The 24,874-nt window shown below is 61.7% G+C and overlaps 2 protein-coding genes across 5 annotated transcripts in view; both read left to right on the top strand.

The window, feature by feature from the left end:
• The window catches only part of GYS1 (glycogen synthase 1), a 40,748-nt gene extending 31,252 nt beyond the window's left edge, over positions 1-9,496 (top strand). For 2 of the 4 annotated variants that reach the window (XM_058859771.1, XM_058859772.1), the window contains 6 exons: positions 390-503; positions 1,883-2,009; positions 2,095-2,190; positions 3,080-3,243; positions 7,646-7,726; positions 9,146-9,496. In XM_058859771.1, coding sequence (XP_058715754.1) covers positions 390-503; positions 1,883-2,009; positions 2,095-2,190; positions 3,080-3,243; positions 7,646-7,726; positions 9,146-9,325 — 762 coding nt within the window. In that variant the 3' untranslated portion in view covers positions 9,326-9,496. The remainder of the gene's footprint in view (positions 1-389; positions 504-1,882; positions 2,010-2,094; positions 2,191-3,079; positions 3,244-7,645; positions 7,727-9,145) is intronic. The other 2 variants (XM_058859770.1, XM_058859768.1) reach the window with 1 other exon arrangement.
• A 2,010-nt stretch (positions 9,497-11,506) lies between these two features.
• Positions 11,507-22,614, top strand: LOC131589793 (cathepsin D-like). The gene is made up of 10 exons (XM_058859571.1): positions 11,507-11,574; positions 13,581-13,698; positions 14,841-14,964; positions 16,036-16,154; positions 17,404-17,603; positions 18,865-18,987; positions 19,540-19,706; positions 19,941-19,999; positions 20,273-20,371; positions 22,396-22,614. Exons 1-10 carry the CDS (start codon positions 11,513-11,515, stop codon positions 22,555-22,557), a joined length of 1,233 nt encoding a protein of 410 aa, XP_058715554.1. The 5' UTR covers positions 11,507-11,512; the 3' UTR covers positions 22,558-22,614.
• Positions 22,615-24,874: the final 2,260 nt, after the last annotated feature.

The following is a 24,874-nucleotide window of genomic DNA, read 5'->3' as shown; positions in this document are numbered from 1 at the left end:
TTTTGGGGGTATTGAGGTGATTTTTGGGGGTGTTGAACCCCCAAATTCGATGTCCCATTTTTTTGGGGTGTTGAGGGGATTTTTTGGGGGGTGTTGAGGGGGTTTTTGGGGGTATTGAGGACATTTTTGGGGGTGTGAGGGGATTTTTGGGGGTGTTGAGGACATTTTTTGGGGGTGTTGAGGGGATTTTTGGGGTGTTGAGGGGGTTTTTGGGGTGTTGAGGGGGTTTTTGAGGGTATTGAGGGGATTTTTTGGGGGTGTTGAACCCCCAAATTTGGTGTCCTATTTTTTGGGAATGTTGAGGACGTTTTTGGGGGTGTTGAGGGGATTTTTTGGGGGTATTGAGGTGATTTTTGGGGTGCTGAACCCCCCAAATCTGTGTCCCCCAGCGCCAGTCGTTCCCCCCCGTGTGCACTCACAACATGCTGGACGACGCCACCGACCCCATCCTGACCACGATCCGCAGGATCGGCCTCTTCAACAGCAGCAACGACAGGGTCAAGGTGGGGGGATTTTGGGGGGATTTGGGGGGATTTGGGGGAGATTTGGGGGATTTGAGGGGGATTTGAGAGGATTTGGGGAGGATTTGAGGGGGTTTTGGGGGGTTTTGGGGGGATTTGGGAGGGTTTTGGGGTGTCCGGAGCTCTTCAACAGCAGCAACGACAGGGTCAAGGTGGGGGTGATTTGGGGGGGATTTTGGGGTGCTCAGGAGGATTTGGGGGGATTTGAGGGGATTTGGGGGGTTTTGAGGGGGTTTTGGGGGTGCTTAGGGGGGTTTTGGGGGGGTTTGAGGGGCTTTGGGGTGTCCGGAGCTCTTCAACAGCAGCAACGACCGGGTCAAGGTGGGGGGGATTTTGGGGGGGTCTGAAAGGGTTTTGGGGGGATTTGGGGGGGTTTTGGGGGTGCTCAGGGGGGATTTGGGGGGATTTGGGGATGCTCAGGGGGGTTTGGGGGGATTTGAGGGGGTTTTAGGGGGGGTTTTGGGGTGTCTGGAGCTCTTCAACAGCAGCAACGACAGGGTCAAGGTGGGGGGGATTTTGGGGGGGATTTGGGGGGATTTGAGAGGGTTTTGAGGGGGTTTTGGGTGCTCAGGGGGATTTGAGGGGATTTGAGGGGGTTTTGAGGGGGTTTTGGGGGTGCTCAGGGGGATTTGGGGGGGTTTGAGGGGGGTTTGGGGTGTCCGGAGCTCTTCAACAGCAGCAACGACAGAGTCAAGGTGGGGGGCACTTTTGGGGGGGTTTGGGGGAGATTTGAGGGGGTTTTGGGGGTGTTCAGGGGGGATTTGGGGAGGATTTGAGGGGGTTTTGTGGGGGATTTGAGAGGGTTTGGGGGGTTTTGGGGGTGTTCAGGGGGGATTTGGGGGGATTTGAGAGGGTTTGGGGGGATTTGAGAGGGTTTGGGGGGATTTGAGGGGGTTTTGGGGGGATTTGGGGGGATTTGAGAGGGTTTGGGGGGGATTTGAGAGGGTTTGGGGGGATTTGAGGGGGTTTTGGGGGGATTTGGGGGGATTTGAGAGGGTTTGGGGGATTTTGAGGGGGTTTTGGGGGGGATTTGGGGGGATTTGAGAGGGTTTGGGGGGATTTGAGAGGGTTTGGGGGGATTTGAGAGGGTTTGGGGGGATTTGAGAGGGTTTGGGGGGATTTGAGAGGGTTTTGGGGGGATTTGAGGGGGTTTTGGGAGGATTTGGGGGGATTTGAGAGAGTTAGGGGCATTTGAGGGGGTTTTGGGGGGATTTGGGGGGATTTGAAGGGGTTTTGGGGGGATTTGAGGGGGTTTTGGGGGGATTTGGGGGGATTTGAGAGGGTTTGGGGGGATTTGAGAGGGTTTTGGGCGTGCTCAGGGGGGTTTTTGGGGTTCACACCCCCTTTTTTTCCCATTGAAGATCATTTTCCACCCCGAGTTCCTGTCCTCCACCAGCCCCCTCCTGCCCGTGGACTACGAGGAGTTCGTCCGGGGTTGCCACCTGGGGGTCTTCCCCTCCTACTACGAGCCCTGGGGGTACACCCCGGGTAAGAACCGCCCTGGGGGGGGTTTGTGACCCCCAAAAAACCCCTCCTGGTGACCCCTCCCCAAAAAAAAACCCCATTTTCCCAGCTGAGTGCACGGTGATGGGGATCCCCAGCGTCTCCACCAACCTCTCGGGATTTGGCTGCTTCATGGAGGAGCACATCGCCGACCCCTCGGCCTACGGTCAGCTCGGGGGTCCTGGGGGCTGGGGAGGGGTCCCTGGGGGCTGGGGAGGGTCTCTGATATCTGGGGAGGGGTCACTGGGGGCTGGGGAGGGGTCCCTGGGGGCTGGGGAGGGGTCCCTGGGGGCTGGGGAGGGGTCACTGGGGGCTGGGGAGGGTCTCTGATATCTGGGGAGGGGTCACTGATATTTGGGGAGGGGTCACTGAGAGCTGGGGAGGGGTCCCTGGGGGCTGGGGAGGGGTCCTGGGGGCTGGGGGGGGGGTCACTGATATTTGGGGAGGGGTCCCTGGGGGCTGGGGAGGGGTCACTGAGAGCTGGGGGGGTCTCTGATATTTGGGGAGGGGTCACCGATATTCCCAATTCCCATCCCCAATTCCCACCCCAAATCCCAATCCCAAATTCCTGTCCCCAATCCCCAATCCCCAAATCCCAAATCCCCAATTCCCAATTCCCAATTCCCCAATTCCCAATTCCCATCCCCAATTCCCAATCCCCAATTCCCATCCCAATCCCCAATCCCAAATTCCCAATCCCCAATTCCCAATCCCAAATTCCCAATTCCCAATCCCCAAATCCCCAATCCCAAATCCCCAAATTCCAATCCCCAATCCCCAATCCCAAATCCCCAATTCCCAAATCCCCAATCCCCAATTCTGACCCCAAATCCCAATCCTCAATTCCCAATCCCCAATTCTGACCCCAAATCCTCGATCCCAATCCCCAATTCCATCCCCAATTCCCATCCCAATTCTGACCCCAAATCCCCAAATCCCCAATTCTGACCCCAAATCTCCGATCCCAATCCCCAATTCCCAAATTCCCAAATCCCAATCCCCAATTCCCAAATTCCAAATCCCAATCCCAATCCCAATTCCCGTTTGTCCCTCAGGGATCTACATCGTGGACCGGCGTTTCCGCGCTCCGGAGGAGTCGTGCGCGCAGCTGACGGCGTTTCTGTACGGCTTCTGCCAGCAGAGCCGGCGGCAGCGCATCGTGCAGCGCAACCGCACCGAGCGCCTCTCCGACCTGCTCGACTGGAAATACCTGGGCAGGGTGAGACCTGGGGGGCACCCTGGGGGGCACCCTGGGGTCCTGGGGACACCCTGAGGGTCCTGGGGTCACCCTGGGGTCACTCTGGGGGTCCTGAGCGGGGCTGGCAGCGCATCGTGCAGCGCAACCGCACCGAGCGCCTCTCCGACCTGCTCGACTGGAAATACCTGGGCAGGGTGAGACCCTGGGGGGCACCCTGGGGTCCTGGGGGCACCCTGGGGGTCCTGGGGGCACCCTGGGGTCACCCTGGGGGTCCCAGAGAGGTTCCTTGGGGCTTTGGAGGCATCTCAGAGAGGTTTGGAGGCATCTCAGGGGGGTTTGGGGGCATCTCAGGGAGTTTGGGGGCATCTCAGGGGGTTTGGAGGTGTCTCAGAGGGGTTTGGAGGAAATCTTGGGGTCTTGGAGGGGTTCCTGGAGGTCCCAGAGTGGTTCCTTGGGGCTTTAGAGGTGTCTCAGGGGGTTTGGAGGCATCTCGGAGAGGTTTGGAGGCATCTCAGGGGGTTCGGAGGTGTCTCTGGGAGGTTTGAGGATCTCTGGAGGTCCTGGGGTCACTCTGGGGTCACTCTGGGGTCACTCTGGGGGTCCTGGGGTCACTCTGGGGGTCCTGGGGTCACCCTGGGGTCACCCTGGGGTCACTCTGGGGTCACTCTGGGGTCACTCTGGGGTCACTCTGGGGGTCCTGGGGTCACTCTGGGGTCACTCTGGGGTCACTCTGGGGTCACCCTGGGGGTCCTGGGGTCACCCTGGGGTCACTCTGGGGTCACTCTGGGGTCACTCTGGGGTCACTCTGCGGTCACCCTGGGGTCACTCTGGGGTCACTCTGGGGTCACTCTGGGGTCACTCTGGGGGTCCTGAGCGGGGCTGGCAGCGCATCGTGCAGCGCAACCGCACCGAGCGCCTCTCCGACCTGCTCGACTGGAAATACCTGGGCAGGGTGAGACCTGGGGGGCACCCTGGGGTCACTCTGGGGTCACTTTGAGGGTCCCAGAGAGGTTCCTTGGGGCTTTGGAGGCATCTCAGGGGCTTTGGAGGTGTCTTAGAGGAGTTTGGAGGCATCTCAGAGGGGTTTGGAGCCATCTCTGAGAGGTTTGGAGGCATCTCAGGGGCTTTGGAGGCATCTCAGGGGTGTTTGGAGGCATCTCAGGGGGCTTGGAGCCATCTCAGAGGGGTTTGGAGGTGTCTTAGAGGGGTTTGGAGGCATCTCAGAGAGGTTTGAGGATCTCTGGGGTCACCCTGGGGGTCCTGGGGTCACCCTGGGGTCACTCTGGGGTCACTCTGGGGTCACTCTGGGGTCACCCTGGGGTCACTCTGGGGGTCCTGGGGTCACCCTGGGGGCACCCTGGGGTCACTCTGGGGTCACTCTGGGGGTCCTGAGCGGGGCTGGCAGCGCATCGTGCAGCGCAACCGCACCGAGCGCCTCTCCCACCTGCTCGACTGGAAATACCTGGGCAGGGTGAGACCTGGGGGGCACCCTGGGGTCACTCTGGGGGCACCCTGGGGTCACTCTGGGGGTCCTGGGGTCACTCTGGGGTCACCCTGGGGGTCCTGGGGGCACCCTGGGGTCACTCTGGGGTCACTCTGGGGGTCCCAGAGAGGTTCCTTGGGGCTTTGGAGGCATCTCAGAGGGTTTGGAGGAAATCTTGGGGTCTTGGAGGGGTTCCTGGAGGTCCTAGAGAAGGTCCTGGGAGGTTTGGGGGCATCTCAGGGGGTTTGGAGGCATCTCAGAGAGGTTTGAGGATCTCTGGGGGTCCTGGGGTCACTCTGGGGTCACTCTGGGGTCACTCTGGGGGTCCCAGAGTGGTTCCTTGGGGCCTTGGAGGCATCTCAGAGAGGTTTGGAGGCATCTCAGAGGGGTTTGGAAGTGTCTTAGAGGAGTTTGGAGGCATCTCAGAGGGGTTTGGAGCCATCTCAGAGGGGTTTGGAGGTGTCTTAGAGGGGTTTGGAGGCATCTCAGAGAGGTTTGAGGATCTCTGGGGTCACCCTGGGGGTCCTGGGGTCACCCTGGGGTCACTCTGGGGGTCCTGGGGTCACCCTGGGGTCACTCTGGGGGTCCTGGGGTCACTCTGGGGTCACCCTGGGGTCACTCTGGGGGTCCTGGGGTCACTCTGGGGTCACTCTGGGGTCACTCTGGGGGTCCTGGGGTCACTCTGGGGTCACTCTGGGGTCACCCTGGGGTCACCCTGGGGTCACTCTGGGGTCACTCTGGGGTCACTCTGGGGTCACTCTGGGGGTCCTGAGCGGGGCTGGCAGCGCATCGTGCAGCGCAACCGCACCGAGCGCCTCTCCGACCTGCTCGACTGGAAATACCTGGGCAGGGTGAGACCTGGGGGGCACCCTGGGGGTCCTGGGGTCACCCTGGGGTCACCCTGGGGTCACTCTGGGGTCACTCTGGGGGTCCTGAGCGGGGCTGGCAGCGCATCGTGCAGCGCAACCGCACCGAGCGCCTCTCCGACCTGCTCGACTGGAAATACCTGGGCAGGGTGAGACCTGGGGGGCACCCTGGGGGGCACCCTGAGGGTCCTGGGGTCACCCTGGGGTCACCCTGGGGTCACCCTGGGGTCACTCTGGGGGTCCTGGGGTCACTTTGAGGGTCCCAGAGAGGTTCCTTGGGGCTTTGGAGGCATCTCAGAGGGGTTTGGAGGTGTCTTAGAGGAGTTTGGAGGCATCTCAGAGAGGTTTGGAGCCATCTCAGAGAGGTTTGGAGGCATCTCAGGGGCTTTGGAGGCATCTCAGGGGCTTTGGAGGCATCTCAGGGGGCTTGGAGCCATCTCAGAGGGGTTTGGAAGTGTCTTAGAGGGGTTTGGAGGCATCTCAGAGAGGTTTGAGGATCTCTGGGGTCACCCTGGGGGTCCTGGGGTCACCCTGGGGTCACTCTGGGGTCACTCTGGGGGTCCTGGGGTCACCCTGGGGTCACTCTGGGGTCACTCTGGGGTCACCCTGGGGTCACTCTGGGGGTCCTGGGGTCACTCTGGGGTCACTCTGGGGGTCCTGGGGTCACCCTGGAGTCACTCTGGGGGTCCTGGGGTCACTCTGGGGGTCCCAGAGAGGATCCTTGAGGCCTTGGAGGCATCTCAGGGGGCTTTGGAGGTGTTTTAGAGGGGTTTGGAGGCATCTCAGAGAGGTTTGAGGATCTCTGGGGTCACCCTGGGGGTCCTTGGGTCACTCTGGGGTCACTCTGGGGGTCCTGGGGTCACCCTGGGGTCACTCTGGGGGTCCCAGAGAGGTTCCTTGGGGCTTTGGAGGCATCTCAGGAGGTTTGGAGGAAATCTTGGGGTCTTGGAGGGGTTCCTGGAGGTCCTAGAGAAGGTCCTGGGAGGTTTGGGGGCATCTCAGAGGAGTTTGGAGGCATCTCAGGGGGGTTTGGAGGCATCTCGGAGAGGTTTGAGGATCTCTGGGGCTCCTGGGGTCACCCTGGGGTCACTCTGGGGTCACTCTGGGGTCACTCTGGGGGTCCTGAGCGGGGCTGGCAGCGCATCGTGCAGCGCAACCGCACCGAGCGCCTCTCCGACCTGCTCGACTGGAAATACCTGGGCAGGGTGAGACCTGGGGGGCTGGGGGGCACCCTGGGGGTCCTGGGGTCACCCTGGGGGTCCCAGAGAGGTTCCTTGGGGCCTTGGAGGCATCTCAGGGGGGTTTGGAGGCATCTCAGAGAGGTTTGGAGGCATCTCAGGGGGGTTTGGAGGCATCTCAGGGGGTTTGGAGGTGTCTCAGAGAGGTTTGGAGGTGTCTCAGAGGGGTTTGGAAGTGTCTTAGAGGGGTTTGGAAGTGTCTTAGAGGGGTTTGGAGGTGTCTCAGGGGGTTTGGAGGTGTCTTAGATGGGTTTGGAGGCATCTCAGGGGCTTTGGAGGCATCTCAGAGGGGTTTGGAAGTGTCTTAGAGGAGTTTGGAGGCATCTCAGAGAGGTTTGAGGATCTCTGGGGTCACCCTGGGGGTCCTGGGGTCACCCTGGGGTCACCCTGGGGGTCCTGGGGTCACCCTGGGGTCACTCTGGGGGGTTTGGAAGCATCTCAGGGGGTTTGGAAGCATCTCAGGGGGGTTTGGAGGCATCTCAGGGGGTTTGGAGGCATCTCAGGGGGTTTGGAGGCATCTCAGGGGGGTTTGGAGGCATCTCAGGGGGTTTGGGGGCATCTCAGGGGGGTTTGGGGGTCTCTGGGAGTCCTGCAGAGGTTCCTGGAGGTCCTTGAGAGCTTTTGGGTTTTTTTTTTTCGGAGTCATCTCAGAGGAATTTGGAGCTTCTGGAGGCAACTCCGGGGGCCTGGAGAGATCCCTGAGAGTCCCAGGAGGTGTCTGGGTGGAGTTTTGGGGTCCTGGAGGTCCCAGGAGGTCCCAGGAGGTCCCAGGAGGATGAGGAGGGGTCTCTGGGGGGGTCTCTGGGGGTCTCCTGACCCCCGTGCCCCCTCCCCAGTATTACACCTTCGCCCGGCGCATGGCCCTGGCCAAAGCCTTCCCCGAGAGCTTCACCTACGAACCCCCCGAGGCTGCGGCTGTGAGTGACCAAAAACCCCCAAAACACCCCAAAAACACCCCAAAACCCCCAAAAAACACCAAAAACCCCCCCAAAAAACCCCAAAAACACCCCAAAAACCACCAAAAACTCCAAAAAACACCAAAAAAAACCCCAAAAACCAAAAAAAAACTCCCCCAAAAAACCCCAAAACCCCCCAAAAAACCCCAAAAGCCCCCCAAAAACCCCCAAAACCAAAAAAAAACTCCCCCCAAAACACCCCAAAACCCCCCAAAAAAACCCTAAAACCGCCCAAACCCTCCCCAAACCCCCCCAAAAAACCCCAAAACCCCCCCAAACCCCACCCCGAGCCCCCCTCCCCCCACCCTTTTTGGGGCTCCCCTTTCTTCTCTTTTTTCGCCTTTTTTCCCCCTTTTTTTCCCTATTTTTTCGCCCTTTTTTTCCCTCTTTTTCCCCCTTTCTCCCTTCTTTTCCCTGTTTTTTCCTGTTATTCCCCTTTTTTCTCTCTTTCCTCCCTTTTCCCTCTTTTCCACCTTTTTTCTCCCCTTTTCTTCTTTTTCCTCTCCCTTTCTCCCCTCTTTTCCTCCCTTTTTCCCGTTTTTCCTCATTTTTCCTCCCTTTTTTCCCTGTTTTTCCCCTTTTTCTTCTTTTACCCCAATTTCCCCCCTCTTTTTCCCCTTTTTCCCCACTTTTCCCCTTTTTCTCCCTCCCTTTTTCCCCCCCTTTTCCCCCCTTTTTTCCCTCCTGTTTCCCCCTTTAACCCCTCTTTTTTTTCCCTTTTTCCCCCCCTTTCTCCCCCCATTTTCCCCCCATTTTCCCCCCTTTTTCCCCATTTTCCCCCCTTTTGCCCCCTTTTCCCCCCAAACCCTGTTATTTATTTTATTTTATTTCATTTCATTATTTTATTTTATTTCATTTCATTTTATTTCATTTTATTTCATTTTATTTTATTTTATTTTATTTTTTATATTTTATTTTATTTCATTTCACTATTTCATTTTATTTTTTATTTTATATTTTATTTTATTTCATTTCACTATTTCATTTTATTTTATTTTATATTTTATATTTTATATTTTATTTTATTTCACTATTTTATTTTATTTTATTTTATATTTTATATTTTATTTTATTTCATTTCATTATTTCATTTTATTTCATTTTATTTTATTTTTATTTATTTTATTTTATTTTATTTTTATATTTTATTTTATTTCATTATTTCATTTCATTTTATTTCATTTTATTTTATTTTATTTCATTTCATTATTTCATTTTATTTTATTATATATTTTATTTTATATTTTATTTTATTTCATTTCACTATTTTATTTTATTTTATTTTATATTTTATTTTATATTTTATTTTATATTTCATTTCATTTCATTTCATTTCATTTTATTTATATTTTATTTGGGGGGGGGGGTCTCTCCCCGCAGGGTTTCCGCTACCCCCGCCCCGCCTCGGTTCCCCCCTCCCCGGCTCTGTCGCGATTATCGAGCCCGCGACACAGCGACGATGAGGACGAGCGCTACGACGAGGAAGAGGAGGCGGCCAAGGACCGCGCCAACATCCGCCGCCCCCCGAGCCCCCCGGGGCTGCCCCCCACCCGCAACTGACCCCCCCAAACCTGGGGAGGGGTCTCCCCCTTCCCCTCCCCTCCCCCAGCTCTTCCTCAGCCTCATTTTGGGGTGGGGGTCCCCCCCCAAAAACAAACCCGACCCCTCCCCACTCCTTCATTCATTCAGTGCCTGGGCTCGGCCCCCCCTCGGTGGGGAGGGGTTTGGGGGGGTTTTGGGGGGGTTTTGGGGGTCGTTTTTGGGGGGGAGGGGGGCGGCTCTGTTTGTCCCAGCCCCTCCCCCACACTCACACTCCGCCCCCCCAAATGTGGGGCCGGGGGGGGGCCCCGCATCCGTCCGACCCCCCCCCCCCACGGATTAATAAAGGTGCTTCACAGCCCCCCCCGAGTGAGATTTTGGGGACCCCTCCCCAAATTATGGGGACACCCCTCAAATTATGGGGACACCCCCCAAATTATGGGAACACCCCCCCAAAATATGGGGACACACCCGAATTATGGGAACCCCCCCCTCAAATTATGGGGGGCCCCTCCAATTATGGGGACCCCTCCCCAAATTATGGGGACCCCCCCCTCAAATTATGGGGACCCCTCCAAATTATGGGGACCCCTCCAAATTATGGGGGACCCCCCTCAAATTATGGGGGGCCCCCCCAATTATGGGGACACACCCAAATTATGGGGACCCCTCCAAATTATGGGGGCCCCTCCAAATTATGGGGACCCCCCCAATTATGGGGACCCCCCCCAAATTATAGGGGCCCCCCCAAATGATTGGGACCCTCCCCAAATTATGGGGACCCCCCGAAGTTATGGGGACCCCCCCAATTATGGGGACCCCCCCTCAAATTATGGGGACCCTCCCCAAATTATGGGGACCCCCCCCTCAAATTATGGGGACCCCCCCAATTATGGGGACCCTCCCCAAATTATGGGGACACCCCGAAATTATGGGGACACCCCTCGAATTATGGGGACCCCTCCCCAAATTATGGGGGACCCTCCCCTCAAATTATGGGGACACACCCGAATTATGGAAGACCCCCCCCAAATTATGGGGGACCCCCCAATTATGGGGACCCCCCTCAAATTATGGGGGACCCCCCTCAAAATATGAGGACCCCCCAAATTATGGGACCCCCACCCAAATTATGGGGACCCCCGAAAGGGTGGGGGGGGTCTCGATTATGGGGCGGTTTTGGGGGGGGGGGTCCCAGTTCTGGGGTGATTTTAAGGGCCCCCCCCTAATTAGGGGGTCTCTGTTAATTACCGGGTGGTTTTAAGGGATCTCCCCCCCTAATTAGGGGGTCTCTGTTAATTATGGGGTGATTTTAAGGGTCCCCCCCCCTAATTAGGGGGTCTCTGTTAATCTTCCCCCCTAATTAGGGGGTCTCTGTTAATTACCGGGTGGTTTTAAGGGACCCCCCCCCCTAATTAGGGGGTCTCTGTTAATTACCGGGTGGTTTTAAGGGACCCCCCCTAATTAGGGGGTCTCTGTTAATTACCGGGTGGTTTTAAGGGATCCCCCCCCTAATTAGGGGGTCTCTGTTAATTACCGGGTGATTTTAAGGGTCCCCCCCTAATTAGGGGGTCTCTGTTAATTACCGGGTGGTTTTAAGGGTCCCCCCCTAATTAGGGGGTCTCTGTTAATTACCGGGTGGTTTTAAGGGTCCCCCCCTAATTAGGGGGTCTCTGTTAATTACCGGGTGGTTTTAAGGGATCTCCCCCCCTAATTAGGGGGTCTCTGTTAATTACCGGGTGGTTTTAAGGGTCCCCCCCTAATTAGGGGGTCTCTGTTAATTACCGGGTGGTTTTAAGGGATCTCCCCCCCTAATTAGGGGGTCTCTGTTAATTACCGAGTGGTTTTAAGGGTCCCCCCCGGATGTGGGAGGGCGGTTTTGGGGTTCCCGCGCCCCCTGAGTCACCCCCGCCCCCGCCATGACGTCACCAGGGGGAGGGCGTGGCCGAGCAGACCATTTATGGTCATAAGGGGGCGTGGCCTTTGTGGTGTTTATCAATGAAGGGGCGTGGTCGAACGAACCATTTATGGTCATAAGGGGGCGTGGCTCCCGGTGAGGGGGCGTGGCTTTCCCGTTGTTGTGAATGGAGGGGGCGTGGTTTAGGGGAGGGGGCGTGGTTTAGGGGAGGGGGCGGGGCCTGCGGGGGTTCCCCGGCCGGCGCGGGGCTGGGGGGGCTCAGAGCGGCTTTGGGGGGGCTCGGAGCGGCCATGGGGGGTCCCAGGATCGGGCCCCTCCTGCTGCTCGTGGCTGGAGCGGGAGCGATGCTGCGGTGAGACACCCGGGGAGGGGTCCCGGGGGGGATTTGGGGGGGTCCCGCACACCTGGGTGTCACCTGGGGCTGGATTTGGGGGGGTCCCGCACACCTGGGTGTCACCTGGGTGTCACCTGGGGCTGGATTTGGGGGGGTCCCGCACACCTGGGTGTCACCTGGGGCTGGATTTGGGGGGGTCCCGCACACCTGGGTGTCACCTGGGGCTGGGTTTGGGGAGTTGAACAACCCAGGTGGGGGTTTGGGGGGTGCCGGACACCCAGGTGAGGATTAGAGAGGGAATTTGGGGGGGTCCCCCACACCTGGGTGTCACCTGGGTGTCACCTGGGGCTGGGTTTGGGGAGTTGAACAACCCAGGTGGGGGTTTGGGGGGGTTTCTCTACACCTGGAATCTCTCTGGGTGGGGATTTAGGGGGTGCCGGACACCTGGATCCCTCCAGGTGAGGATTGGAGAGGGAATTTGGGGGTTCCCCCATACCTGGGTGTCACCTGGAGCTGGGTTTGGGGCGTTAAACAACCCAGGTTGGGGTTTGGGGGGGTTCTCCGGACACCTGGATCCCCCCAGGTGAGGATTGGAGAGGGAATTTGGGGGGTCCCCCACACCTGGGTGTCACCTGGAGGGTGTTTGGAGCTGGATTTGGGGAGTTGAACAACCCAGGTGAGGATTTGGGGGGTGCCGGACACCCAGGTGAGGATTGGAGAGGGAATTTGGGGGGTCCCCCACACCTGGGGGGTGTTTGGGGCTGGATTTGGGGGGGTTCTGGGACACCTGGAGTCTCTCTGGGTGGGGATTTGGGGGGTGCCGGACACCTGGATCCCCCCAGGTGAGATTCGGAGAGGGAATTTGGGCTTTCCCGAACACCCGTGTCCCTCAGGTGAGGGGCTGGCAGGAATTTGGGGGTCCCCGAACCCCCGATTCTTCCCCGCTGGGGGAGGTTCGGTGGCGTTGGGGGTTTTGGGATGTCCAAATGCCCCTCAGGTGAGGGGTTCCAGAACACCTGGATCCCCTCCAGGTGAGGTTGGGAGGGGTTTTGGGCTTTCCAGAACCCCTGGATCCCCTCAGGTGAGGCTTTGGGGGGTGAATTTTGGGGTTTCCCCGACACCTGAATCCCCCAGGTGAGGTTTGGAGGGGGATTTGAGCAGGGATGGGATTTTGGGGGGTGAATTTTGGGGTTTCCCGAACACCTGAATCCCCCAGGTGAGTTTTGGAGGGGGATTTGGGCTTTCCAGAACCCCTGGATCCCCTCAGGTGAGGCTTTGGGGGGTGAATTTTGGGGTTTCCCCGACACCTGAATCCCCCAGGTGAGTTTTGGGGGGGGATTTTGGGGTTTCCCCGACACCTGAATCCCCCAGGTGAGGTTCTGGGGGTGAATTTTGGGGTTTCCCCGACACCTGAATCCCCCAGGTGAGTTTTGGGGGGGGATTTTGGGGTTCCCCGACACCTGAATCCCCCAGGTGAGGTTTTGGGGCTGGGATTTTGGGGTTCCCCGGCACCTGAATCCCCCAGGTGAGTTTTGGGGGGGGATTTTGGGGTTCCCCGACACCTGAATCCCCCAGGTGAGTTCTGGGGGGGGATTTTGGGGTTCCCCGGCTCCGTGGGTCCCCCCAGGTGTGGTTTGGGGTCCCCCCAGGTGTGGTTTGGGTTTCCCGGCCGGGCGGGGGCGGGAGCCGGTCGGACCCGCTCGGCCCCGGCCCCACCCTCCAGGGCGCGACCCCTCCCCGTGACCTCTGACCCCGGGGGTCACCCTGGGGGTGCCTCCACAATTTGGGGGGACCCCCCCCACCCCCCCACACCCCAATTAACCCCCTCCCCCCCTCCCCCCAATTAAAGCCCGGGGGAGGCGGCTCCGCGAGCCCCTCATTAACCGCCCCCGCCCCGCCCCGCGCTCCCCTTCATTAGCATAATTGCTGCCATTAAGCTCATTAAGCTCATTAGGCTCATTAACTCTGCGGTGGCCCGGCCCCCCCCCCCCTCCCCTCCGTTAACCCTTCCCTCTCCCCCGCAGCATCCCCCTGGAGAGGGGGCCCTGGGTGCCCCCCAAGTTTTGGGGGAGCGGGGGGGGTCCCCGCAGCCGCAGTGGGGGAGGGGCGGCGGCTCCCGCGCGGCTCCACAACTACATGGACGTGAGTGGGGGAGGGGCGGGGGGGGGGGGACAGGTCTGGGGGACATCGGGGAGGGGGCTCGGGGTCCGTGGGGACATCGAGGGGGGGTCCCGGGACTTTGGGGACATCGGGGGGGAGTCCAGGGGTCCTTGGGGACATCGGGGAGGGGTTTCGGGGACCTTGGGGACATGAGGGGTGGGGGACAGTGACATGGGGGCAGTCCCAGGATCGAGGGGGGGTCCCACGACCTTGGGGACATCGGGGAGGGGTCCCGGGGTCCTTGGGGACATAAGGGGGGGGTCTAGGGGTCCTTGAGGACATCGGGGTGGCATCTCAGGGTCCTTGGGGACATTGAGGAAGGGTCTCAGGGTCCCTGGGGACATCGGGGAGGGGTCTCAGGGTCCTTGGGGACATTGAGGAGGGGTCTCAGGGTCCTTGGGGACATCGGGGCGGGGTCCCAGGACCTTGGGGACATCGGGGAGGGGGCTCGGGGTCCTTGGGGACATGAGGGGGGTGGGGGACAGTGACACGGGGGGGTCTCGGGGTCCTTGGGGACATCGGGGGGGGGTCCCAGGACCTTGGGGACATGAGGGGGGTGGGGGACAGTGACACGGGGGGGTCTCGGGGTCCTTGGGGACATCGAGGGGGGGTCCCGGGGTCCTTGGGGACATGGGAGGGGGTCTAGGGATCCTTGGGGACATCGGGGGAGGGGTTTCGGGGTCCTTGGGGACATCGAGGGGGGTGGGGGAGAGTGACATGGGGGGGGTCCCGGGGTCCTTGGGGACATCGGGGTGGCATCTCAGGGTCCTTGGGGACATCGAGGGAGGGGGTTCCCAGGACCTTGGGGACATCGGGGAGGGGTTTCGGGGTCCGTGGGGACATGAGGGGGGTGGGGGACAATGACATAGGAGGGGTTCCAGGACCTTGGGGACATCGGGGAGGGGTCTCAGGGTCCTTGGGGACATCGAGGGGGGGGTCCCAGGATCCTTGGGGACATCGGGGAGGGGTTTCGGGGACCTTGGGGACATGAGGGGGGTGGGGCACATTGCCATGAGGGGGGTTCCAGGACCTTGGGGACAGCTCGGGGTGGGGGGAGGGGCCGGTTTGGGGACACCTCGGGTGACACCCCGAGGTGACGGCGGGTGCCTGTCCCCCCTCCCCAGGCCCAGTACTACGGGACCATCTCGCTGGGGACCCCTCCCCAGAATTTCCGCGTCATTTTCGACACGGGCTCGGCCGATCTCTGGGTGCCGTCATCGCGCTGCTGCCTGCTCTACCTGGCCTGCTGTGAGGGGCGGGGCCGAGGGGGCGGGGCACGGCGGGGCGTGGTCTGGGGATGGGCGTGGTCTGATGGGGCGGGGTCTGAGGGAATGGGCGTGGTCTGGGAATGGGTGTGGTTTGGTGGGGTGGGGTCTGGGTGGGCGTGGTTTGGTGGGGTGGGGTCTGGGTGGGCGTGGTTTGATGGGGTGGGGTCTGGGTGGGCGTGGTCTGGGAATGGGCGTGGTTTGGCCCAGGGGTGGGGCCTGGGTGGGCGTGGTCTGGAATGGGCGTGGTTTGATGGGGTGGGGTCTGGGTGGGCGTGGTTTGGTGGGGTGGGGTCTGGGTGGGCGTGGTCTGGGAATGGGCGTGGTCTGGCTCGGGGGCGGGCCCGGTCTGAAGGAATGGGCGTGGTTTGGCCGGGGGGGCGTGGTCTGGGTGGGCGTGGCCTGGAGTAATGGCTTAGGGTTTGGCTGGGGGGCGTGGTCTGAGGGAATGAGCGTGGTTAAAACCGAGCGGGGGTTTTGGAGGGGCGGGGTTATGAAGGGGGCGTGGCCGGATGAGGGGTGGGGTCTGTGGGGGAAGGGGCGTGGTCTGAGGGGGAGTGGGCGTGGCCTGAGGGGCACAGGAGCTATTTAGGCAGAGTGGGTGTGGTCTGAGGGGAATGTGCGCGGATTAAGTGGAGTGGGCGTGGTCTGAGGGGAGTGGGCGTGGTTTAAGCAGAGTGGGCGTGGTCTGACTTGAGTGGGCGTGGTCTGAGGGGCACGGGAGCTATTTAGGCAGAGTGGGCGTGGTCTGAGTGGAGTGGGCGTGGTTTAAGTAGAGTGGGCGTGGCCTGAGGGTGAGTGGGCGTGGTTTAAGTGTAGTGGGCGTGGTCTGACTTGAGTGGGCGTGGCCTGAGGGGCACGGGAGCTATTTAGGCTGAGTAGGCGTGGTCTGAGGGGGGGTGGGCGTGGTTTAAGCGGAGTGGGCGTGGTCTGAGGGGATGTGCACGGTTTAAGCAGAGTGGGAGTGGTCTGAGGGGGAGTGGGCGTGGCCTGTGCGGAGTGGGCGTGGTCTGAGCGGACTGACCGTGTCCCCCCCGTGTCCCCCCCCCCTCAGGGCTGCACCCCCATTACCAGCCCGGGCTGTCCTGCACCCACCGGGCCAACGGCACCGCCTTCGCCATCAGCTACGGCAGCGGCAGCCTGAGGGGCTTCCTGAGCACCGACACCCTCACGGTGGGCTGGGGTCCCTGTGGGGAGGGGTCCTGAGGGGCTTCCTGAGCACCGACACCCTCACGGTGGGCTGGGGTCTGTGTGGGGAGGGGTCCTGAGGGTCCCTGAGCACCGACACCCTCAGGGTGGGCTGGGGTCTGTGTGGGGAGGGGTCCTGAGGGGCTTCCTGAGCACCGACACCCTCACGGTGGGCTGGGGTCTGTGTGGGGAGGGGTCTCAGGGGTCTCACCAGAGCAGCGACACCCTCACGGTGCTGGACACGGGCTGAGTGGGTGGCACTGTGTCCCTGTGTCACCGTGTCACTGTGTCCCTGTGTCACCGTGTCACCATGTCACCATGTCACTGTGTCATTGTCCCTGTCCCCAGGTGTCCAATGTCTCAGTCCCCAACCAGACGTTTGCCGAGGCGGTGTCACCGTGTCCCTGTGTCACCGTGTCACTGTGTCCCTGTGTCACCGTGTCACCGTGTCACCGTGTCCCTGTCCCCAGGTGTCCAATGTCTCGGTGCCCAACCAGACGTTTGCCGAGGCGGTGTCACCGTGTCACTGTGTCACTGTGTCACCATGTCACGGTGTCACCATGTCCCCACACAGGTGTCCAATGTCTCGGTCCCCAACCAGACGTTTGCCGAGGTGTTGTCACCGTGTCACTGTGTCACCGTGTCACTGTCCCTGTCCCCAGGTGTCCAATGTCCCAGTGCCCAACCAGACGTTTGCCGAGGCGGTGTCACCGTGTCACTGTGTCACCGTGTCACCGTGTCACCGTGTCCCTGTGTCCCTGTGTCACCGTGTCACCGTGTCCCTGTCCCTGTCCCCAGGTGTCCAATGTCTCGGTCCCCAACCAGACGTTTGCCGAGGCGGTGTCACCATGTCCCTGTGTCACCATGTCACCGTGTCACTGTGTCACTGTGTCCCCATGTCACCGTGTCACCGTGTCCCTGTCCCCAGGTGTCCAACGTCTCGGTCCCCAACCAGACGTTTGCCGAGGCGGTGTCACCGTGTCCCTGTGTCACCGTGTCACCGTGTCACTGTCCCTGTCCCCAGGTGTCCAACGTCTCGGTCCCCAACCAGACGTTTGCCGAGGCGGTGTCACCGTGTCACTGTGTCACTGTCACCGTGTCACTGTCCCTGTCCCCAGGTGTCCAACGTCTCGGTGCCCAACCAGACGTTTGCCGAGGCGGTGTCACCATGTCACTGTGTCACTGTCACCGTGTCACTGTCACCGTGTCACCGTGTCTCTGTCCCTGTCCCCAGGTGTCCAATGTCTCGGTCCCCAACCAGACGTTTGCCGAGGCGGTGGCCCTGCCTGGCCTGGCGTTTGCGGCCGCGCGTTTCGATGGCGTCCTGGGCCTGGCGTTCCCCGGCGCCGCCGCCGGCCCCGCGCGCCCGGTGTTCGACAACATGATGGAGCAGGGGCTGTTCCGCAACAACGTCTTCTCCTTCCACCTGCGCAGGTACCGCCCGCACCTGGGGATCCCAAACTGACCCCCAAACTGTCCCGAAATTACCCCAAAATTACCTCAAATCCACCCCCAAAACATCCCAAAATTACCCCAAAAATTACCTCAAATCCACCCCCAAAACATCCCGAAATTACCCCAAAAATTACCCCTGAGACACCCAAATTAACCCCTGAAACATCCCGAAATTACCCCAAAATTACCTCAAATCCACCCCCAAAACATCCCAAAATTACCCCAAAAATACCCCTGAGACACCCAAATTAACCCCCGAAACATCCTGAAATTACCCCAAAATTACCTCAAATCCACCCCCAAAACATCCTGAAATTACCCCAAAAATTACCCCTGAGACACCCCAAATACACCCAAAACATCCCAAAATTACCCCCAAATCCCCCCTGGGATCCCCAAATCCCCCCCAGGACCCCTCCTGGGACCCCCAAATTCCCCCTGGGATCCCCAAATCCCCCCTGGGACCCCCAAATCCTCTCTGGGACCCCTCTGGGACCCCCAAATCCCCCCTGGGATCCCCAAATCCCCCCCAGAACCCCAAATCCCCTCTGGGACCCTTCCTGGGATCCCCAAATCCCCCCTGGGACCCCCAAATCCCCCCTGGGACCCCTCCTGGGATCCCCAAATTCCCTCTGGGACCCCCAAATCCCCCCTGGGACCCCTCTGGAACCCTCAAATCCCCCCTGGGACCCCCAAATCCTCCATGGGAGCCCTCTGGGACCCCCAAATCCCCCCCAGAACCCCAAATCCCCCCCTGGGACCCCTCCTGGGACCCCCAAATCCCCTCTGGGACCCCTCTGGAACCCTCAAATTCCCCCTGGGACCCCCAAATCCCCCCCGGGACCCCTCCTGGGACCCCCAAATCCCCTCTGGAACCCTCAAATCCCCCCTGGGACCCCTCTGGAACCCTCAAATCCCCCTTGGGACCCCCAAATCCTCCATGGGACCCCTCTGGAACCCTCAAATCCCCCTTGGGACCCCCAAATCCTCCATGGGACCCCTAAATCCTCCCCAGAACCCCAAATCCCCCCCGGGACCCCTCCTGGGACCCCCAGATCCCCTCTGGAACCCTCAAATCCCCCCTGGGACCCCTCCTGGGATCCCCAAATTCCCTCTGGGAACCCCAAATCCCCCCTGGGACCCCTCCTGGGATCCCCAAATCCCCTCTGGAACCCTCAAATCCCCCCTGGGACCCCCAAGCCCCCCCTGACGCCCCCCAAATTCTGCCCGGGGGGCGCAGTGGGGCGTCGGAGGGCGACGGGGGGGAGCTGCTTTTGGGGGGCATCGACGAGGGACAGTTCGAGGGACCCCTGCACTACATCCCCGTGTCCCGAAAGAGCTACTGGCAGGTGCACATGGACAGGTGAGACCCCCCAAATCCCCCTCAAATTCACCCCAAAAATCCTCCCAAAATCCCCCTGAAATCCTCCCGAAATCCCCCTAAAATCCCCCCAAATCCCCCCGAAATCCCCCTCAAATTCACCCCAAAAATCCTCCCAAAATCCCCCTGAAATCCCCCTCGAATTCCCCGCAAAAATCCCCCCAAAATCCTCCCAAAATCCCCCTCAAATCCCCCCCAAATCCCCCTAAAATCCCCTCGAAATCCCCCTCAAATTCCCCCCAAAAATCCTCCCAAAATCCCTCCAAAATCCCCCTCAAATCCCCCCCAAAAATCCCTCCCAAATCCTCCCCAAATCCCCCGAAATCTCCCCCCAAAATCCCCCCTGAATCCCCCCGAGATTCCCCAAATCCCTCCAGATCTCCCCCAAATCCACTCCGACCCCTTGAACTGCTCCCAAATCCCCCCCAAATGCCCCCAAATCCCCCCTAAATGCCCCAAATCCCCCCCAGCTGCCCCCAAATCCCCCCCAAATCCCCCCCATGTGCCCCCTGACCCCCCCTGGCCGCTCCCCAGGCTGTCGGTGGGGTCCCCGGGGGTCTCGGGGTGCCGGGACCCCCCCCTGTGCGGGGGTGGCTGCGAGGCCATCGTGGACACGGGGACATCGCTGATCACCGGGCCCAGCGCCGAGGTGGCCGCGCTGCACCGGGCGCTGGGGGGGGTCCCGCACGGCGGGGGGGCAGGTACGGACCCCTCCCCAAATTCCCTCGGGGTCCTGGGACACCTTGGGGTGGGGGGCAGGTACGGACCCCTCCCCAAATTCCCTCGGGGTCCTGGGACACCTTGGGGTGGGGGGCAGGTACGGACCCCTCCCCAAATTCCCTCGGGCTCCTGGGACACCTTGGGGTGGGGGGGCAGGTACGGACCCCTCCCCAGATTCCCTTGGGGTCCTGGGACACCTTGGGGTGGGGGGGCAGGTACGGACCCCTCCCCAAATTCCCTCGGGGTCCTGGGACACCTTGGGGCGGGGGGGCAGGTACGGACCCCTCCCCAAATTCCCTCGGGCTCCTGGGACACCTTGGGGTGGGGGTCCCTGAATGTCCCCCCCAGGTCCTCTTTGGGTGGGGGGTCCCTGAGTGTCCCCTGTCCCCGTTTGGGTGGGGGTCCCCGGGTCACTTTGGGTGGGGGTCCCTGAGTGTCCCTGAGTGTCCCCATTTGGGTGGGGGTCCCCAGGTCAGTTTGGGTGGGGGGTCCCTGAGTGTCCCCTGTCATTTGGGTGGGGGTCCCTGAGTGTCCCCTGTCCCCCCAGTACCTGCTGGACTGTGACAAGGTCCCGTCCCTGCCCAACGTCACCTTCGTCCTGGGGGGGAAGGAGTTCACGCTCGACCCCCAGCACTACGTGCTCCAGGTGTGACCCCCGTGTCACCTGTGTCACCCCCGTGTCACCTGTGTGTCACCCCTGTGTGTCTGTGTGTCACCCCTGTGTCACCCTGTGTCACCCCTGTGTGTCTGTGTCACCCCTGTGTCACCTGTGTGTCACCCCCCGTGTCACCTGTGTCACCCCCGTGTCACCTGTGTCACCCCTGTGTGTCTGTGTGTCACCCCTGTGTCACCTTGTGTCACCTTGTGTCATCTGAGCATCACCTGTGTGTCATTTGTGTCATCTGTGTCACCTGTGGGTGTCACCTGTGGGTGTCACCTGTGTCACCCCTGTGTGTCACCTGTGTCACCTGTGTCATCTGTGTCACCTCTGTGTCACCCCCATCCTATTTTCCCTCATGTCCCCCCCTGACTTCCCCATCCCTGCTGTCCTCACCCCTGTCCCCATGTCCCTGTCCCGTGTCCCTGTCCCCTGAGGTTGTCCCCGTGTCCCGTGTCCCTGTCCCATGTCCCTGTCCCGTGTCCCTGTCCCCCTGTCCCGTGTCCCTGTCCCCTGTCCCGTGTCCCTGTCCCCTGTCCCCTGTCCCGTGTCCCTGTCCCTGTCCCGTGTCCCCAGCCGTGTCCCCTGAGGCTGTCCCCATGTCCCTGTCCCCATGTCCCTGTCCCTGTCCCCTGTCCCCATGTCCCTGTCCCCGTGTCCCTGTCCCCATGTCCCTGTCCCCGTGTCCCTGTCCCCTGAGGCTGTCCCCATGTCCCTGTCCCCATGTCCCTGTCCCCTGAGGCTGTCCCCGTGTCCCTGTCCCCTGTCCCCTGAGGCTGTCCCTATGTCCCTGTCCCTATGTCCCTGTCCCCATGTCCCTGTCCCCGTGTCCCTGTCCCCTGAGGCTGTCCCCGTGTCCCTGTCCCCGTGTCCCCATGTCCCTGTCCCCTGTCCCATGTCCCTGTCCCGTGTCCCCAGCCGTGTCCCCTGAGGCTGTCCCGTGTCCCTGTCCCCATGTCCCTGTCCCTGTGTCCCTGTCCCTGTCTCTGTCCCGTGTCCCTGTCCCCATGTCCCTGTCCCCGTGTCCCTGTCCCCTGAGGCTGTCCCCGTGTTCCTGTCCCCGTGTCCCCATGTCCCTGTCCCCATGTCCCTGTCCCGTGTCCCTGTCCTCTGTCCCCTGTCCCCATGTCCCTGTCCCATGTCCCTGTCCCCTGAGGTTGTCCCCGTGTCCCGTGTCCCTGTCCCATGTCCCTGTCCCGTGTCCCTGTCCCCCTGTCCCGTGTCCCTGTCCCATGTCCCCAGCCGTGTCCCCTGAGGCTGTCCCCATGTCCCTGTCCCCGTGTCCCTGTCCTTGTCCCCATGTCCCTGTCCTCTGTCTCCTGTCCCTGTCCCCATGTCCCCTGTCCCGTGTCCCTGTCCCCTGAGGCTGTCCCCATGTCCCTGTCCCCGTGTCCCTGTCCCCTGTCCCCCTGTCCCTGTCCCCATGTCCCTGTCCCCATGTCCCTGTCCCTGTCCCCGTGTCCCTATCCCATGTCCCTGTCCCCATGTCCCTGTCCCATGTCCCATGTCCCTGTCCCTGTGTCCCTGTCCCCATGTCCCTGTCCCCGTGTCCCTGTCCCCTGAGGCTGTCCCGTGTCCCTGTCCCGTGTCCCTGTCCCCTGAGGCTGTCCCCGTGTCCCTGTTCCCATGTCCCTGTCCCATGTCCCGTGTCCCCAGCCATGTCCCCTGAGGCTGTCCCTGTCCCCATGTCCCTGTCCCATGTCCCGTGTCCCCAGCCATGTCCCCTGAGGCTGTCCCCATGTCCCTGTCCCTGTCCCATGTCCCCTGTCCCCGTGTCCCTGTCCCTGTCCCCTGTCCCTGTCCCTGTCCCCTGTCCCCTGAGGCTGTCCCGTGTCCCCTGTCCCCTGAGGCTGTCCCATGTCCCGTGTCCCTGTCCCTGTGTCCCTGTCCCCATGTCCCTGTCCCCGTGTCCCTGTCCCCTGAGGCTGTCCCCATGTCCCTGTCCCCTGTCCCCGTGTCCCGTGTCCCTGTCCCATGTCCCTGTCCCCTGAGGCTGTCCCGTGTCCCCGCAGGTGTCACAGTGGGGGACCCCCACGTGTGTCAGTGGTTTCATGGCTCTCGATGTCCCCCCGCCCGCGGGTCCCCTCTGGATCCTCGGGGACGTTTTCCTGGCGCGTCACTACGCCGTGTTCGACCGGGACCGCGCCCGCGTGGGGCTGGCCCCCAGCAAGTGACACCTGGGGACACCTGGGGGGACACCTGGGGACACCTGGGGACACCTGGGGACACACCTGGGGACACCTGGGGACACCTGGATCCCCATCAAGTGACACCTGGGGACACCTGGGGGGACACCTGGGGACACACCTGGGGACAGCTGGGGATACCTGGATCCCCATCAAGTGACACCTGGGGACACCTGGGGACACCTGGGAACACCTGGGGACACCTGGGGGACATCTGGGGACACCTGGGAACACCTGGGGACACCTGGGGACATCTGGGGACACCTGGGAACACCTGGGGACACCTGGGGACATCTGGGGACACCTGGGGACAGCTGGAGACACCTGGGGACACCTGGGGAGACAGCTGGGGACAGCTGGGGACACCTGGGGGGACAGCTGGGGACAGCTGGGGACACCTGGGGGGACAGCTGGGGACACCTGGGGACACCTGAGAGACACCTGGGGGACACCTGGGGACACCTGGGGACACACCTGGGGACACCTGGGGACACCTGGATCCCCAGCAAGTGACACCTGGGGACACCTGGGGACCACCTGAGTGCCCTTGGGGACCACCTGGCCACCCACACCAAGGACCCCTGGGGGACCCCCGGCTGTCCCCGGGGCCACCCAACCCCTGCACCCCTCCAGGGACCCCCCCCCCTCCCCCAGGTGACCCTTCCAGGTGTCCCCACCTGAGTGACCCCCGGGGGTCCTGTCTGTGCCCACCCCCCCCATTTCGGGGTCCCCTTTTTGGGGGGGGTCTCCAATAAAGCCGCTGGTCTGGGGGCTCCTGCTGCTGGCCGTTCCCTGGGGAGACCCCTCCCCACCCCCGGACACCCCCGGACCCCCGGCGCTTTGTCCCCAGTAGCCACCAGTGCCCCCAGTAGCCACCAGCGCCTCCCAGTAGCCACCAGTGCTCCCCAGTAGCCACCAGTGCCCCCCAGTAGCCACCAGTGCTCCCAGTAGCCCCCAGTGCCCCCCAGTAGCCCCCAGTGCCCCCCAGTAGCCACCAGTGCTCCCAGTAGCCACCAGTGCCTCCCAGTAGCCACCAGCGCCTCCCAATAGCCACCAGAGCCTCCCTGTAGCCACCAGTGCCCCCCAGTAGCCACCAGCGCCCGCGAGTAGCCCCCAGTGCCCCCCAGTAGCCACCAGTGCCCCCGAGTAGCCACCAGTGCCTCCCAGTAGCCACCAGTGCCCCCCAGTAACCACCAGCGCCCGCGAGTAGCCCCCAGTGCCCCCCAGTAGCCACCAGTGCCCCCGAGTAGCCACCAGTGCCTCCCTGTAGCCACCAGTGCCCCCCAGTAGCCACCAGCGCCCGCGAGTAGCCCCCAGTGCCCCCCAGTAGCCACCAGTGCCCCCGAGTAGCCCCCAGTGCCCCCCAGTAGCCCCCAGTGCCCCCCAGTAGCCACCAGTGCCCCCGAGTAGCCACCAGTGCCTCCCAGTAGCCACCAGTGCCTCCCAGTAGCCACCAGTGCCCCCAGCAGCCCCCAGTGCCCCCCAGTAGCCACCAGTGCCCCCCAGTAGCCACCAGCGCCTCCCAGTAGCCACCAGCGCCTCCCAATAGCCACCAGCGCCTCCCAGTAGCCACCAGCGCCTCCCAGTAGCCACCAGAGCCTCCCAATAGCCACCAGCGCCTCCCAGTAGCCACCAGTGCCTCCCAGTAGCCACCAGAGCCTCCCAATAGCCATCAGAGCCTCCCAATAGCCCCCAGTGCCCCCCAGTAGCCACCAGTGCCTCCCAGTAGCCACCAGCGCCTCACTGTAGCCCCCAGTGCCCCCCAGTAGCCACCAGTGCCCCCCAGTAGCCACCAGCGCCTCACTGTAGCCCCCAGTGCCCCCCAGTAGCCACCAGTGCCCCCCAGTAGCCCCCTTCAGCCTGTGCTGGGCGTGGCTTCACCTGTGGGGAATGAGGGGCGGGGTTTGGACACCCGTGTGGGCGGAGCCTCCGCCATGTGGGCGTGGTTTCGCTGTGTGGGCGTGTCCATTGCTCGGTTCCAGCGCGGTCTCCCCTCACGGTGGGCGTGTCCCGACACTCCCCCCCCCCTCCCCCCGCGACTATCGCGACTATCGCGACTGGTGATCAACGGGGAGGGGGCGGGGGGGCCGTCACCCATTGGAGTGGGCGTGGCTTCCCCTCACGATAGGCGTGGTTTAAAAAGGGCGGGCTTTTTACCTCAGAGTGGGCGTGGCTTCCCCTCACGGTGGGCGTGGTTTAAAAAAGGCGGGCTTTTCCCTCAGAGTGGGCGTGGCTTCCCCTCAGAGTGGGCGTGGTTTTAAAAAGGCGGGCTTTTTGCCTCAGTGTGGGCGTGGCCTCCCTCAGT

Source organism: Poecile atricapillus, chromosome 30 (assembly GCF_030490865.1).
Source record: "Poecile atricapillus isolate bPoeAtr1 chromosome 30, bPoeAtr1.hap1, whole genome shotgun sequence".
Taxonomy (NCBI): domain Eukaryota; kingdom Metazoa; phylum Chordata; class Aves; order Passeriformes; family Paridae; genus Poecile; species Poecile atricapillus.
Note: the sequence above shows the minus strand (reverse complement) of the source record. Positions and strands in the feature narration are given on the sequence as shown.

What these genes read in the sequence shown, in the direction of transcription:
- LOC131589793 (XM_058859571.1), top strand. Translation starts at nt 11,513, where the DNA reads ATGGGGGGTCCCAGGATCGGGCCCCTCCTGCTGCTCGTGGCTGGAGCG. An exon ending in GGAGCGGGAGCGATGCTGCG is followed by an intron (nt 11,575 to 13,580) that starts GTGAGACACCCG and finishes TCTCCCCCGCAG; the next exon opens with CATCCCCCTGGAGAGGGGGC. An exon ending in GGCTCCACAACTACATGGAC is followed by an intron (nt 13,699 to 14,840) that starts GTGAGTGGGGGA and finishes CCCCCTCCCCAG; the next exon opens with GCCCAGTACTACGGGACCAT.